The following is a 16,161-nucleotide window of genomic DNA, read 5'->3' on the forward strand; positions in this document are numbered from 1 at the left end:
TACGTTCGATTTTAATTTTAGGCCGAGAATCCCAAAATGTCTGGACCCAGAATCTGTGCATTGAGGATTCAGAATGGCTCGAGTAACATCTTGCTCGATAGTTTACAAGATGACGATGCTACTGGGAGTGCAGAACATCTGTTGGATAGTAAACTGACAGCTCCAATAATCTACACTCGGAGGGCCAAATTCCTTGATGAAGAACTTTTACTGGACGATGATCCATCGATCGGTCTGAATGGTGCAATCAAAACGACAAGCCTTCCGACTGCAAACTCTAACACTCTACCAAACGTGGGAACTATAGGAGAGGGTAAACCTGATGGATCAATTGCTCCTGGAGTAATGAGTGATGGAGTTGGAACAGAAGAGAAAAATAATAGTGAAAAGGTGGCATGTAACGATAGTACTGCTAAAGATGTTTGTCACATGAGCACGACAACTTCTCCTCACTCATCTGACCGTCTCTGCACAATAGGCGAGGAAGTAAATAATTTACTGCTGAACACAAAAATGACTTCCAATGTAGTTTCTAACAAACCAAGGTTAGATATCAATGTGAATAAATTGGATGGAATAGACATCACTTCGAAAAAATCCTGCACTCACTCAAGTTCGATTTCAAGTGAAATAGACATCCAGGAAAGTGCAATACTCAGACGGCAGCAGCTGTCGCGTGTAGCAGAATGGGTACAGAACAATTCTAAGCTAGGCCATCCGGAGAACCTCAGTAATACGGAATCTGATAGCGAAAACCTTGCACTCGCATCAAGCGCTTCGCTTATCATAGCTGATAGTATAAACAATAATGGACCCAGCAAAGGAATACAAATCGTTGATACAAAAGGCATTTGTAGTAACGACTCAAAACTAGTAGCTACTAAAATTAGTCATAGTACCAACAGCATCAATATGGTACAATCTGCACCCAGCGAAACCATTGTTAGCCAAACAAATTCCTACAATAATAACTTTATCCACAACAACAGCAGCAACATCACTACCGCTAGCATCAACAACACATTTGCTCAAACCAACAGTATTAATACAACTGCAGTTGGAAATATCAGAGGTCGCAGCATCGCTACCATTAAGTCAGCTGTTGCTAATAACGTGTATTTGGATTACAACAGTAATAGCCATATGCTAGATAGTAAACTTTCGCTACTCGATTGTTCCAGGCATCAACCACAGCAGCATGAAGCGACATTCCAGCAGAATCGAGACGGATGTCAAGACGATAGCAGTAGCGTAGATTTAGCTCAAATGGAATACAACGTAAAACAGTTTTTGTTGAAGCAGAATGAGTGGTCATCCATCACGCGGAGAATACCGTCTCCTACCGCTTCCGGTACAACCGATCATCAACAGCAGTCGCAAGCGTCGATCGTAGAGGAACCGACGAAAAGAATAAACGCTTCAGGACTACAGACGAGAAATCAGCTAGCTAGCAGCAATGGCTGGAGCTCCGAGGGAGCGATGAAGGGAAATTTTCCCGGTACTGCCGTGGCACAAACAACTCAGTTCCATTTAAATAAATACACGATTAACCCGCACAGGACCGAAACAAACTTGTAAACCGACGGTTGATAAGGCTAGAATAAGTAGATAAATGGTATTCACGAGAAGGCAATTGCCGATGCTGAATTCAACAGCTTTCGAAAAATATGGTATGTTGCCGTTTTCTTGACTCTTTAGCTGCCTTCTTACTTCATGTCCATAAGTACAACCTGAAGTATAGTACTAAAATTTCGATGCATTTGACGTAATTTGTATAGATTTTTTCGTCCTGAATTTTTCTCTGAATTGTTCGTAGTTTTTTATTTCCAAGCAATGCACACTGGGAGAAAAAGAACCCAAATTCCCACTAATTAGAAGCCGCTGGGCTGGCAACCCGAAATATAGCATTTCTTATGTAAAATTTGTCGAAAAATCAATTGGTGATATTTTCCATCTGTGCAGGGCACGGGAAAGGGTCTATATTTCCAAAAATACACAAAAATAGGGTGGAAAGATGCAAAATCGACCATTTCCCGTGCCCCGCCCAAAATGAAACCATCGCCAATCGATTTGTTGACCAATTTTACATAGGAAATGCTATATTTTAGGTTGCCAGCTCAGCGGCTTCTAATTAGTGGGAATTAGGGCTCATTTTTTCCCAGTGTGCAATGTGCTGCCTTATAAAATCAGGGATGCATTTTGATAATTCTGTTTTCTGTTTGTCTGGCCACTAGTCACCAAATTCTATTATGGTTATGAGTATTGTAATTCGTGATTTTCCGGTTTAAAGTCTGACGATTACAGGGAATGTTACTAGCTGTTACCAAATTAATGCTACGCGAAGCTGTTACCAAATAATGAAAACATTTTATTATAAGAGTTTTTTTCTAACATGCAGATCGAAAATTAAGAATTTAAAACCACCCAACGAAATTAATTAAATTGCAATTTATACAATTTTCGACGAACTCTTTTTAGATTTGAAAAACGTTAAAATGCATCAACAGGCTTACCAGGATAAAATAATTTTATTGAATATGCTTATTCCATTTTAACCTTGGTTTAGAAAATGTTGCACCCAAAATTGGCAGTTCCCTTTACGTGAAACCGAGAAAACAGATTGCAAAAGGAAATTATTAGGTTCCATCAATCAAACGTACGCACTCGCCTGATATCTGAATTTTGTTACGCACTGAAAACCACGCTGGAAACGTTTCCTTACTAATATACATAAGTACCCTTATTTGAACTGTGTTATTGAAAAGCCAAATAAAAAGAGCTCCATTTTACAAATGAAAAGCAAAAGCCTCTAGCTAGTCAATGTTAATGTGAAATTAAATTTGATCTGATATCGTTTTTCGGTATATGTGAATAAAGCAGAATGCAGGACTGGGTCAAGCACTAATTATCATACGCGTGCGACGTGCCGGAAGATAGATTATCTTTAGCAAAAAAATATTGCTGTTCAGTTTTATCATCCTTCAGATGTGTATGTCAAGAAGTGTCATCCCTTGGAACATTACCTGCGCTAGACTGGTCGCCCTCGCAATGAGAAGTGGAGTGAAAAAGCGCCAGGGTATCAGAAGTAAATCTCAGTGAAGGCCTTTTGAAGAAAAAGTACGCAAATTGGATGTGAAACATTTAGTCCAAAAAGCATTCAAGCAACTGATAAAGTGTACCAAATGTAATATCCAAATATGTACCCAAAAGAATCAATCTATTTAATGGAATACATCATAGTATCTAAGAGCTGCAAATATTTAAATATTATCAAAGCGCCTTTCGACGCCCAGCCAGCGTAGACTGTAGTGTGATGAGTCGTAGTAGGATTAGACTTTGGTTTTGTTTCGCTGCGAATCTAATTAAATAGAGAAAGCTAAACAAACATCGCCTCTGCGGTGAAGCTTCTGAAATAGAACGATTAGCACTAACAGATCGTTAATCGAAAAATGTTCAGTGAAATAAGTGATGAGCTTCGCAGCGGGATAAGAAAAAAAAACAGCATTTATGAGACTTGAGTTGCCAAACACAGTGGGTTAAAGGCAAAGAAAACTACCCTCAGTTTGTTGCTAACTGTATCGGAACTTGAGTAAACTACTTTCAAAATTATGCAACTCTCTACTGTATGAAAAGGAGAAACCTATCTACGTGAAATATGATTAGTCTTAATACAACCAACTATACAATCCTATACTCTTCGGCTATCGCTAGTTGACCTATTGATAAGTGAAGCTTATTTTGGATGGAACAATTTTTATTTACAATCGCAGAAGGACTAGACAGAGGTAGGCATATTGATAGCGTAAATTGTCACACGACACGTATTACGGAGACAGACTTTTTTTTCATTTACTTGACTTCCACTCAAATATACAATAAATCGAAATATTTCAATCGCGGCAGTTCGAGAAAATGATACCCATCATCACACTTCAATTGCAAGAAACAAAACTTATTCATTTAAAAAATGTCTGTCTCAATTGTACGCAGTCTTTGGACCACCTTTTTATCTACTTGCCAATTTGGTTTTGATCGCTTTCGAGCTTGTAATGCGTTCGTCTATTTATAAGAATGCTAGTGCTGTAGAGTATCAAAGTAAAATCGCGTTAGCTAATCTAAGACTATACTTGTTTGATAGGCTTGTGTTGTAAACAATCGTTGCTTTTAATTATTACCTATCAGCTGAAACTCAAAATCACACATTTACACACATAACTGTATACTACTCTCATCTCGACACGTCAGCGCTACGCTTCAGTGTAACATTACAATCGTTGTAATATTTGTAATACAGACATGCAAAACCAAACTAGTTGTTGTAAATGGATTGAGCGATGACATTCATGGATCCTTATTTATTTATTTTTATCCTGAATGGTAACTTCTGTAACTTTTTCTTTCTGATGTTTCATTTGAAGCTGCAACTTTTTTTATGTATTTCAACACAGTAGAACAGAAGCACCAGTTTAAGCCGTATCCACAGAAATGCGCACAAACCGCAGGGGTACCGCAAGGTTCCATCTTGAGTCCAGTACTGTTTTTTTTCAGGTGGAAGGGAAATTTGCTACCAAACGACTGAGGTGACCAGCCTCAGGGAGTGTGGGGTTGGTTTGAATCAGTGACTGGACCCACTCTAGCCTCCAGCCCATAATACTCCCCGGAACGACCGCTAAGTTTTGCTTCGGCGAGCGGCTTTTATGCTTCGTGCAACCTCCTGGCTCTATCAAGTCTCTTAGCTAATTAGCTAACTAACTTGGAGACTGGCAGTTAGCTAACACTGGCGTGTTGGTGGTCAACCTGTCGCCTGCTTTGCAACTCTAGGACTATTTGAGAGGCGGCTGTACAAACCGCCCTCCAGATGTTCGGGTCATCACACATCCTCTGAACTAGGTTGCCTGGGGTAGTGTCTGGCCCGCTCATTACCATCATGTCGCTCCGCGCACGCGCAAAATGAGGTCATACGAAGAAGACATGCTCAGCAGTCTCTTCCGCATCCACGCACTTGGGAGACTCCGCATGCCCGAACCTTTGGCCGAGCTGCAGGCCACCACGAGTCGACGCTTGGCGACCGTCGAGGCCATGCACGCGCTGTGTGACCACCGGTGGGTGTGCGATAACATCGATTAGTCTCGGACCGGCAGCGGGAGCTTGCCTAGGGAGTGGTGGGGTTTCGGGCATTGGGCAGTCGATTCCCCATAAAAGCCACGGCCACCAGTAAGCAGCTTCGACGGTGCGAGTAGTGCCGCTCCCATCACCCAAATGCACTAACCTGCCTATTGGGGCTGATACCAGTAAGGTCCCAATTATGGTGTACTGGTCGCTGTGTTTTTAGGTTTTTGAGAGGGAATACGATTTCATACCACGACGTTGGGCTGGCACCTGCACCGAGCTCCCTTAGTAAAGTCGTGTGACAACGGCTTGAAACGGCGAGGTGGCATGCGGCTGCAGGGGTCTCCGTCCCGTAAAACCTGGCAGGCCTTCCAGTACGTTCCGCGGCCATTGCCTGATGGGAATCAGACAGGAGTGGGATCAGATGCCCTTTCCTGACTTACGCCGGTCGGGAGGCGTCATAGTTACTCATGAGGGGCTATGACGACCTTCACTAGCCATGACCTCACTGCTGCGGCATAGGCCACCATGAGACCATATAGGCGACAACTCCACCATGACCAAGGATAGCGGCTGGAAGGGGGACCCTTTTAACAACAATGTTTTCTTTTAAAATTAATGAGGAAGAGAAGGTAGCGGAAGGGGCGGACGGGTTAATAAACCCGTTTGCCAGGCGGGGCATCGCCCGGTCTCCACCGAGACTGGCCGATGCCGGTAAAGGCGGCGCACAGGTTGGTACACCTTTTGCGACACCGACAGGGGAATTCTGAGTTGGGGCAAAGGCGGGCACGCCTAAGCCAGCACCAACCGGAACGGCGAAGACTGGTGGCAAGGTGGAAACACCTAAAACCGCCAAGGAGCGGGAGCAGATATCTGGGGCTATGCTACTCTCTGCGGTAGAAAGCCACATGAACAAGTTCCCGAGCGTGGAGGCGGTGTCCGTACAACTTGATGAAATACTCAAGTTCACGGACGAACGTAGCAACATATCAAAAGACTTGAAACAATGTCTTCTGTTGCTACGTATGAACGTTTGCAGCGCGAAGTCTGAGCTTTCGCAAGCCCTTAAACGGGCTAACGAGGCCGAAAGCAAGGCACTCGCGCTAGAGGCGAGGCTTAACCAGCCTAAAAAGGGAGTGCTACAGCTGTGTCTAAATACACACAAACAGCTGGATCTGTTCAACTGAACCGACTGGCAAACGTGCGAGGGGCTCTCCGGGGGAAACAGCCCCCAGGACGCAACGAAGGCGGTTGTTCGGTGACAGTCAGGAAGCTGGCTCGCCGGTCCAGCCGAGCAAAGAAGCGGCAAACGGCGAACCGGCAAACGGCGAAGCCACGGATTGGACCACCGTGGTGAATAAGAAGCGGCAGAAGCGGGAACGACGCGCGAAGCGCGGCGACCGCAATAAGAAGCCACAAGGGGCGAGTAGGCGGAGCAAGGGTGACGCGCTCATTTTAAAGACGGATGCGTCTAAGTACGCTGAAGACTTGAAGGCCATGAGAGGCGAACCCAAGCTCAAAGACCTCGGCACGGACGTCAGGTCAATTCGTCGGTCACACACCGGCGAGATGATCCTCGAACTCCGCAAAGAGGCGAAGGGCAAGGGCTGTGCCTATAAAAAGACGGCCCAGGAAGTGCTAGGCGAGGAGGTTCAAATCCGAGCCCTCACTCCTGAAGTGACTCTCCAGCTTAAAAACCTGGACGAGATCACCGAAGGGTGCGACATAGCACAAGCCTTCGAACGAGAGTGTGGAGTGGTAGTGACCGCGGAGGCAGTTCGTCTCCGCAGGGGCCCGGCCGGCACCCAGGTTGCTACCATAAAGCTTCCACTAGCGGAGGGTAACAAGGCCCTGAAGAAGGCCACGTTGAAGGTGGGTTGGTCAGTCTGCCCTCTGGGCACCTTCCGACAGCCTGACGTTTGCTTCAGGTGCTTTGAGCGGGGGCATAAATCCTGGTCGTGCAAAGGGCCCGACAGGTCCAATTTATGCCGCCTCTGCGGTGGCGCAGGCCACAAGGCACGGGACTGCGGTGCACCTCCCAAGTGTCTGGTATGCACCGGTAAACGGGACGCCAAACACGCCATGGGAGGCCCCAAGTGTCCGGCTGCACGGCCGGCTACTAAGCCGCAGGCCTGAGGGTGATACAGTTAAACCTGAACCACTGCTATGCGGCGCAGCAGTTGCTACACCAAGCGGCTGCTGAGTCGTCGCATCCCAACCGAAAACGGTAACTGGGTATCGGACAAGTCTGGGAAGACGGCCATTTGCACGACAGGCAGGTCCCCGGTTCAGGAGATTGTGTTGACCTCCAGAGAGGGGTACGTTATAGCCAAAGTGGATGGAGTATTCTACTGCAGTTGCCATGCTCCGCCAAGTTGGTCTACCGAAACGTTCGCGCAGACGGTCGATCGTGCGCGAAACGAAGAAGAGAGGACAGAACGCCGCGCAGCATTCAGTTCGGCAAGATCGATGCTAAAGAGTGCGATAAAGGCCAGCAAGAGGGCCTGCTTCGATAGGCTATGTGCGTGCGCCAATACAAATCCGTGGGGTGACGCCTACAGGATCGTAATGGCCAAGACTAAAGGCGCGCTGGCGCCTGCAGAGCGATCACCAGCGATGCTGGAGCGTATCATCGAGGGACTCTTTCCACGCCACGAGCCAAGTCCTTGGCCTCCGGCGGTCGAGTCTCACGTCCGACGTTCCAGTATCTCAGACATAGACCAGAGATGGTCGGCCAACCTGCCAAGCATCCAATCCGTGAGCGACGACAGCCGTGTCGAGGCAGGGGAGGAGGCAAGGGTTACGAATTAGGAACTCATCGTGATCGCCAAACCCCTAAAGGTGAGCAAGGCACCGGGACCGGATGGTATCCCTAACCTGGCGATCAGGCTGGCGATAAAAACGGCCCCCGGGCTGTTCAGGGCAGTCATGCAGAGGTGCCTGGATGACTGTCTCTTTCCGGACAGGTGGAAGCGGCAGAGACTGGTCTTATTGCCGAAGGCTGGGAAACCGCCAGGGGACCCATCGGCATATAGGCCTATCTGCCTGCTGGACACCGCGGGCAAGGTGCTTGAGAGGATCATCCTCAACAGACTGGTGAGGTACACGGAGGGTGTACACGGTCTGGCAAGCAACCAGTTCGGCTTCCGGAAGGGCAGGTCCAAGATGGACGCAATCTCTTCCGTCATCAAGACGGCGGAGGTAGCAATCCAGCGCAAGAGAAGGGGAATACGCTACTGCGCAATCGTCACGCTCGACGTGAAGAATGCGTTCAATAGGGCAAGTTGGGACTCCATAGCGCTCGCGCTCAGGAACATCCATGTACCGGTGTCGCTGTACAAGATTCTGGAAAATTATTTCCAGAATCGAATACTTGTTTACGACACGGAGGAGGGTCAGAAGTGCGTCCCGATTACCGCAGGAGTTCCGCAAGGTTCTATCCTGGGCCCGGTGTTGTGGAATGTCATGTATGATGGAGTTTTGAAACTCAAGTTCCCTGTAGGGGTTGTGATCGTTGGCTTTGCAGACGACATAACGCTGGAGGTTTACGGCGAGTCTATCGAGGAGGTCGAGTTGACGGCCGCGCACTGTATACGCAAGGTCGAGGACTGGATGCGCTCCAGGAAACTGGAGCTCGCGCATCATAAGACGGAGGTCATGGTTGTGAACAACCGTAAATCGGAGCAACAGGCGGTGGTCAGAGTCGGAGACTGCACCATCACCTCGAAGCGATCCCTGAAGCTCTTGGGGGTTATGGTGGACGACAAGCTCACGTTCGGGAGTCACGTCGACTACGCCTGTAAGAGGGCCTCATCGGCTATTGCAGCACTATCTCGTATGATGTCCAATAGCTCAGCGGTTTATGGCAGCAAGCGAAGACTTCTTGCCAGCGTGGTTTCGTCCATACTTAGGTATGGTGGGCCAGTGTGGTCCAGAGCGCTAGGTACTAACAGACACCGTGGTAAACTGGAAAGCACCTACAGGCTCATGTGCCTGAGAGTTGCGAGTGCGTATCGTACGGTGTCATACGATGCAATCTGTGTCTTGTCCGGCATGATGCCTATCAGCATCGCCATCAAGGAGGACAGAGAGTGTTTCGACCAACGTGACACAAGGGGCAAGGGTACCAGAAGGTCATTCTCGATGCTCCGCTGGCAGCGGGAGTGGTCCAACTCCACAAAGGGCAGATGGACGCACCGACTGATACCGGAGATATCCGGCTGGGTCGGGAGACGACATGGTGAAGTGAACTTCCACCTGACACAAATCCTGTCAGGCCATGGTTGTTTCAGGCAATATCTGCACAGGTTCGGACACGCGGTGTCCCCCATGTGTCCCGAGTGCGTGGAGGAGGAGGAGACTGCTGAGCATGTCTTCTTCGTATGCCCCCGTTTCGTAAGAGCGAGGAGCAACATGATGGCTGTGAGCGGGCCTGGCACTACTCCGGACAATCTAGTCCGGAGGATGTGCGACGACCCGGACATCTGGAACGCGGTCTGTGCGGCCGCCTCTCAGATTGTTCTGGAGCTGCAACGTGTGTGGCGGGTCAACCACCAACACGCCAGTGGTAGCTAATTACCAGTCTCCAGGTAGTTAGCTAGGAGGTTATAAGAGTAAAGAGGGTGCATCACGCACAAAAGCCACTCCCCGACGTAATACTTAACCGTCGTTCCGGGAAGACCAGGGCTGGAGACTGGAGGGGTTTTAGTGGGTCGGGACAAGGATCAATAGGTGCCTGGGCGAGTGTAACTACCCCAGCATCTCTCCCCTAGTCTCATCCCCACACCCTGAGTTCTCTTCTCAGGTGTCTGTTTGCAGATTTCCCCGCCACCTTAAAAAAAAAAAAAAAAAAAAAGATGGTCGATCAAGCAACCGTGGAACTGACGGGCCTATGGCCGTTGGTGGTTGCGGGTGACTTCAACGCTTGGGCTGTCGAGTGGGGAAGTCGCTGTACAAACCAGAGGGGCCAGGTCTTGTTGGAAGCTTTGGCAAAGCTCAACTTAGACTTGGCTAACGTTGGTACAAAATGCACCTACAGTAGAAATGGTGCCGAATCGATTATCGATGTGACGTTCTGCAGCCCGGGACTGATCACGAACTGGAGGGTAGACGACAGCTACACGAATAGCGATCACCAATCGATCCGCTATGAGGTAGGCGTGCGGAAGCAAGCAGCGAGTAGGGCCAATATTCCATCCTTCTACGGCTGGAAAACATTGCATTTCGATGCAGAAGTTTTTGGGCAGGCAATTAGATGGAAGCACGAAGGGGGTGAACCGCTCCCGGATGTGGACCATCTAAATTCGATGCTGTCATGGGCGTGCGACGCCACGATGCCAAGGTCTCGTCCGCCTAGAGAGGGTAGGCCACCGACATACTGGTGGAGCGATACGATAGCAGGCCTGCGCAATGCATGCCTCCGTACAAGACGGAGGATGCAACGCGCACGTTCCGACGAGCAAAGAGCGGAACGCGGTGCCGCATTCAGATCCACTAAGGCATGGCTTAAGAGCGCAATCAGAGCCAGCAAACGAGCCTGTTTCGAACGACTCTGTGCCAGTGCCAATTCGAACCCGTGGGGTGACGCCTACAGGATCGTTGTGACCAAGACTTGAGGTACGCTAGCCCCGGCCGAACAATCACCAGCGATGCTAGAAACGATCATTCAGGGCCTCTTCCCAATCCACGAACCAAGTCCCTGGCCTCCGGCAGATGAGTCACCACCAACCGTGAGTGACGGCAGTCGTTCAGAGGCAGACGATGCGGTAAGGGTGACAGAAGATAAATTGATCGAGATCGCAAACTCCCTGAAGGTAGGCAAGGCTCCGGGACCAGACGGAATCCCGAACTTGGTCATCAAGACGGCCATCAAAGAAGCCCCCGGGTTGTTCAGGGCGGTCATGCTGGAATGCCTTGACGACTGCCTCTTCCCGGACGTGTGGCCAGAGGCTGGTGCTGTTGCCGTAGGTTGGGAAACCGCCAGGTGACCCATCGGCATACAGACCAATCTGCCTGCTGGACACGGCGGGCAAGGTGCTCGAGAGGGTAATCCTCAATAGACTGGTGAAATATACTGAAAGTGAGAACGGTCTATCAAGCAACCAGTTCGGTTTTCGAAAAGGTAGGTCCACGGTGGACGCAATTCTCTCCGTCATCAGAACGGCTGAGGTTGCAATCCAACGCAAAAGGAGGGGCATTCGTTACTGCGCGATAGTCACGTTTGACGTGAAGAACGCGTTTAACAGTGCCAGCTGGGACTCCATAGCCTTAGCGCTACAGAGTCTCAGAGTGCCGACGTCGCTGTACAAGATTCTGGGTAACTACTTTCAGAATCGAGTGCTAGTGTATAACACAAACGAGGGTCAGAAAAGCGTTCTGGATACCGCAGGTGTACCGCAAGGTTCCATCCTGGGTCCGGTACTGTGGAACGCCATGTATGACGGCTTCAGCCCCCCTAGAAAGTATTTTACCTCCCTAGAATTTCCCAAAGAATGATTGTACTCAATATAAATTCAATCCATGCTACTTATCAGAGCATCAAAATCGACACAAATTGAGATGTCGTCATTCATTGACTAAGAACCCAGGATCGATTCTCAAACCTAGCTCTCTTACTCATCTTACCAGTCAGACGAGAGCTGTAGTAACTCGTGTATCAAGAAGTTGTCGCCATTTTACTCGGTTTTGAGCTGTGATTCACCAGTTCCCCAGACGTCTCATCACTCGCAAGTCTCTTCCGATCTGGTCGAGCCATCATGCACGCTGTGCCCCTTACTTTCTGGTGCCGGTAGGGTTTGCTGAAGAGAAGTGATTTCACAGGGTTGTCGTCCGGCATCCTTACGACGTGATCGGTCCACCGCAACCTATTGTCTTTCGCCAGGTGTGCAATGAGGTTCTCTCCAAGCAGCGCTTGTAGCTCATGGTTCATGCGCTGTCGCCGTTATCCGTCGTCTGTTTGTACTCCACCGTAGATAGTCCACAGCACCTTCCGTTCGAAAACACCAAGAGGACTAACGGTTATATCAAGGTTTTGTAGTTTTTTGTATCGAAGTGGTCATGTCCCATCAGCACCGTGATAGATGCGTACGTATGTAATGTATGATAAGAACAGGCCGTCGATGAGAACGTGGTCAATTTGTTTTGCTGTACGTTGGTCGAGGAAAGAAGGGACTTTGGAATGCCAGTCCGCGGGAAGCTGCAAAGTTGGCGCATAGCTGGCCGTTGTCGTTCGTCACGGTGTGCAGGCTGTGCGGGCCGATCACCGGTTTATATAAGTCTTTCCTTCCGGTCATGTCCCCAATGAATGATGTCTCTACGTGAGTCTTAGAGTTCGTCCAGCTGTGCGTAAAACGCTTCTTTTTCTGCATCAGGTCTTCCTTCGTGAGGGCAGTGCACATTGGAAATAGTGTAGTTGTAGAACCGGCCCTTTATTCACAACAAACACAACCTGTCGCTGATTGCCTGCCACTTCATCACACGACTCTGCATCCTGCCCAGCACTATAAAACCGCTACCAAGCTCATTGGTTGTGCCACCGCTTCGGTGGTACTGTGCGCGGGGTTCTAGCTGATCCAGCAGAATCCGGTCGACATCCGGGGCGTCGAGCGATCTACTGTTACATGTACCGAGCTTCTAATCGTCGGCTGGATCATTGCCGATTGTTCCGGTTCGTTCTGAATCCTTGATTCTCCATAGTATGTTTATTTTAGTATGCTGCCTTACTAGGGTTGCGATGCCTAGGAATAGGGCATTATGCCTTGAACCACACTGGGGTCTATTTTATTCCAACTAGTACGGGTGTACTGTGAAAAAGCATTGCCCAGCCGTTTACCGAATCAGTGTTGCTGAAAGAGGTAGGCGTTGACGCTGTGTTCAAGATATTCAGTACATCTTCGGAGATTCTATCCCGAAGTCATTTTTTCTTCTGTTACGATACTATTTTTAGCGTTGCTAAAAAAGTATATTCAAACTCTTTTTTCTCTTTTTTAAAATAACGTACATGAAAACTCCGGAAAATGTCTTCAAATACCATTTTGAAATCCAAGATGGCGACTTTCGGTTTCTGAAAAACAGCGGCAAATGACCAAAAACCGCCAATATTGGTATTTTCGTAATTATTATTATGCACTGAAGCCACAAATCGACTCCAGATAACATTTTTATTGTAATATGGTGACTTCCGGTATCTGTAAAACAGCCAAAAGTGACCAAATACCACCCCATAAGGGTGTTTTTTCAACCAGAATGACGCTCAGAGGCCAGAAATTGTCTCCAAATACCATTTTGAAATCCAAGATGACGACTTCCGGTTTCTGGAAAACAGCCGAGAATGGTCAAATACCACCCAATATATTCCTTTAACCAGAAAGACTCTAAGAGGCAAAAAATTGTCTTAAAATGCCATTTTGAAATCCAAGATGGTGACTTCCGGTTTCTGGAAAACAGCCAAATAAGGCCGATTTCCATCTAATATGAATATCTCCGCAACCAGAATGATGCACAGATGCTAAAAATCGATCACAGACACCATTTTAATCTCAAAGATGGCGACTTCCGGTGGCTGGACAACAGCCGAAAATGACCAAATAACACCCGATATGGATGTTTTTTAAGCTAGAATGACGCTCAGGGGCCAGAAATTGTCTCCAAATGCCATTTTAAAATCCCAGATGGCGACTTACGGTTTCTGAAAAATAGCCCATAGTGACCAAATACCACCCAATATGAGTATCACCGGAACCACAATGATGCAAGGAGCTAAAAATTGACCTCAGACACCATTTTGAATTGTAAGATGGCCACTTTCAGTTTCTGGAAAACAACCAAAATAACTGCCAATGCACCCATTATGGGTATTCCCGGAATAGAGGTGATGTACAAAAACTAAAAGTCGAGAATGTTGTCATTCATCAGTACACCCTAGGGATTATCGAAAAAATGCCCACGGACCATTATTTCATCTTTACGGACAGTCTCAGTTCTATTGAGGCTCTTCGTTCGATGAAAGATGTTAAGCACTCTCCGTATTTCCTGGGGAAAATACGGGAACATCTGAGTGCTTTATCCGAAAAATCGTTTCAGATTACATTAGCGTGGGTCCCTTCTCACTGCTCGATACCGGGCAATGAGAAAGCGGACTCTTTGGCTAAGGTGGGCGCTTCAAACGGTGAAATTTATGAAAGACCAATTGCTTTTAATGAATTTTTCGCATTTGTACGTCAGAATACGATCATCAGTTGGCAAAATTCTTGGACCAGAGGGGAACTGGGAAGGTGGTTACATTCCATTATACCCAAGGTATCGACGAATCCGTGCTTCAAGGGGTTGGATGTAGGTCGAGATTTCATTTGCGTGATGTATCGGCTTATGTCCAATCACTATAGATTTGATGCGCATCTCCGTCGTATTGGGCTCGGGGAAAGTGGTATCTGTGCCTGTGGTGAAGGTTATCACGACATAGAGCACGTTGTTTGGTCATGCCCTGTACAGCGTGACGCCAGGTCTAAATTAATAACTTCCCTCCGGGCCGAGGGTAGAGAACCAGCTGTCCCTGTTCGTGATGTCTTGGCGAGTCGCGACCTACCCTACATGTCCCTTATATACATTTTCCTGAAATTCATCCATGCCCAAGTCTAGTCCCATTCCTTTCCACCCACATTCAACAAACGGCAAGAACACGTCGTAGTCCCTGTTCGTGATGTCTTGGCGAGTCGCGACCTACCCTACATGTCCCTTATATACATTTTCCTGAAATTCATCCATGCCCAAGTCTAGTCCCATTCCTTTCCACCCACATTCAACAAAACGGCAAGAACACGTCGTAGACCTCGATTTTGGAACCAGCAATTGAACCCCACACGAACTCGCCTTGGCTCAGCGTTACACACAATATGGCAACTTGAACACCAGCGAACAACAACAACGAACCAAAACCAGCAACTAGACCCCGCACAATACCCTCAGAACCCGAGGATTACAAGCCCCTGTCTCAGCTCATGACATCGTAGCTTAGCAGAACAAATCCATACATGCTGCATATTCATTCGAAGATCATCAGACGACCATTCAACTACAAAACACTGATTGAATAATGCATACTAGTTTTAAGATAGACTTAATTTCAGCTCGTAGTCGGCAGCGAGGATAAAAAATTTGCTTATAGATATTAAGTCATCCGATATAATTGGCGCCGTTAAACATTGAATTGTATTTGTGCCGTGTCAAATAAATGATTTGTAAAGAAAAAAAAAATGTTGTCATTCCGATAAAACGAATCATTTCAAACGATATAAAAAAATCGCAAGGAATTAATGAATTTGATATATTTAAAATTATTTAATTAAACACTAAAATAGGCGGGACGAAGTTTGCCGGGTCAGCTAGTTATAAACATTGTTAAAGATATGGAATTGCTGTCATAAATAATTCATTCAATTCGTGTGGACAAAATCAAAAACAAAAAATGAATATCTTACTCAATATTCCTCCCAGTATTAGTTGTTTTAAAGTTAAATTGAACCTTCCATTGTTTCGGCGTCATTGGACTTAGCAAATATGGAACCTGTGGAAACCTGATAGTATAACAGGCACCAACTTCTGCTGATTCATAGCACGCTACCGGAAGGTTGTCGTAAAAATAGAACAGAAGTGGACGATAGAATGGAGAGTGCAACGTACAAAATAAGATAAGAGTTCTAAAAAAGTTTAGCCACATTCCTTTGTTTATCTTTGTGTGCACTATAGTTAATAGGTTTCGATTCATTCTTATGAATTTTCTATTATTATTTCTAATCCACTGACGAAGCACTCATATACAAGATGTCTAATACGGATATTTACTGTGGTGTAAATAGTATTGCATACGATTTGAACTATTCGTATGGTTTGAATAAACCATTATATTAAAAAAACTTATATCGCCTATACCTATACCTATGTAAAATTTAAATCACATCGAAAAAACTTATGTCGAATAATCTGGAAAAATGCGTTAGCCACGTGAACGTTGTAGCAGCCTTAATGACCGATAACAATCAACAATTACTCTTGCGT

The 16,161-nt window shown here is 47.0% G+C and overlaps 1 protein-coding gene across 6 annotated transcripts in view; it reads left to right on the forward strand.

Moving 5' to 3' along the window:
• The window catches only part of LOC129719985 (tight junction-associated protein 1), a 93,194-nt gene extending 88,885 nt beyond the window's left edge, over positions 1 to 4,309 (forward strand). For all 6 annotated transcript variants that reach the window (XM_055671389.1, XM_055671390.1, XM_055671391.1 and 3 more), the window contains one exon: positions 22 to 4,309. In XM_055671389.1, the coding sequence (XP_055527364.1) occupies positions 22 to 1,578 (1,557 nt within the window). In that variant the 3' untranslated portion in view covers positions 1,579 to 4,309. The remainder of the gene's footprint in view (positions 1 to 21) is intronic.
• The last annotated feature ends 11,852 nt before the right edge of the window (positions 4,310 to 16,161 follow it).

The sequence above is a fragment of the Wyeomyia smithii genome, chromosome 2 (assembly GCF_029784165.1).
Source record: "Wyeomyia smithii strain HCP4-BCI-WySm-NY-G18 chromosome 2, ASM2978416v1, whole genome shotgun sequence".
Classification (NCBI taxonomy): domain Eukaryota; kingdom Metazoa; phylum Arthropoda; class Insecta; order Diptera; family Culicidae; genus Wyeomyia; species Wyeomyia smithii.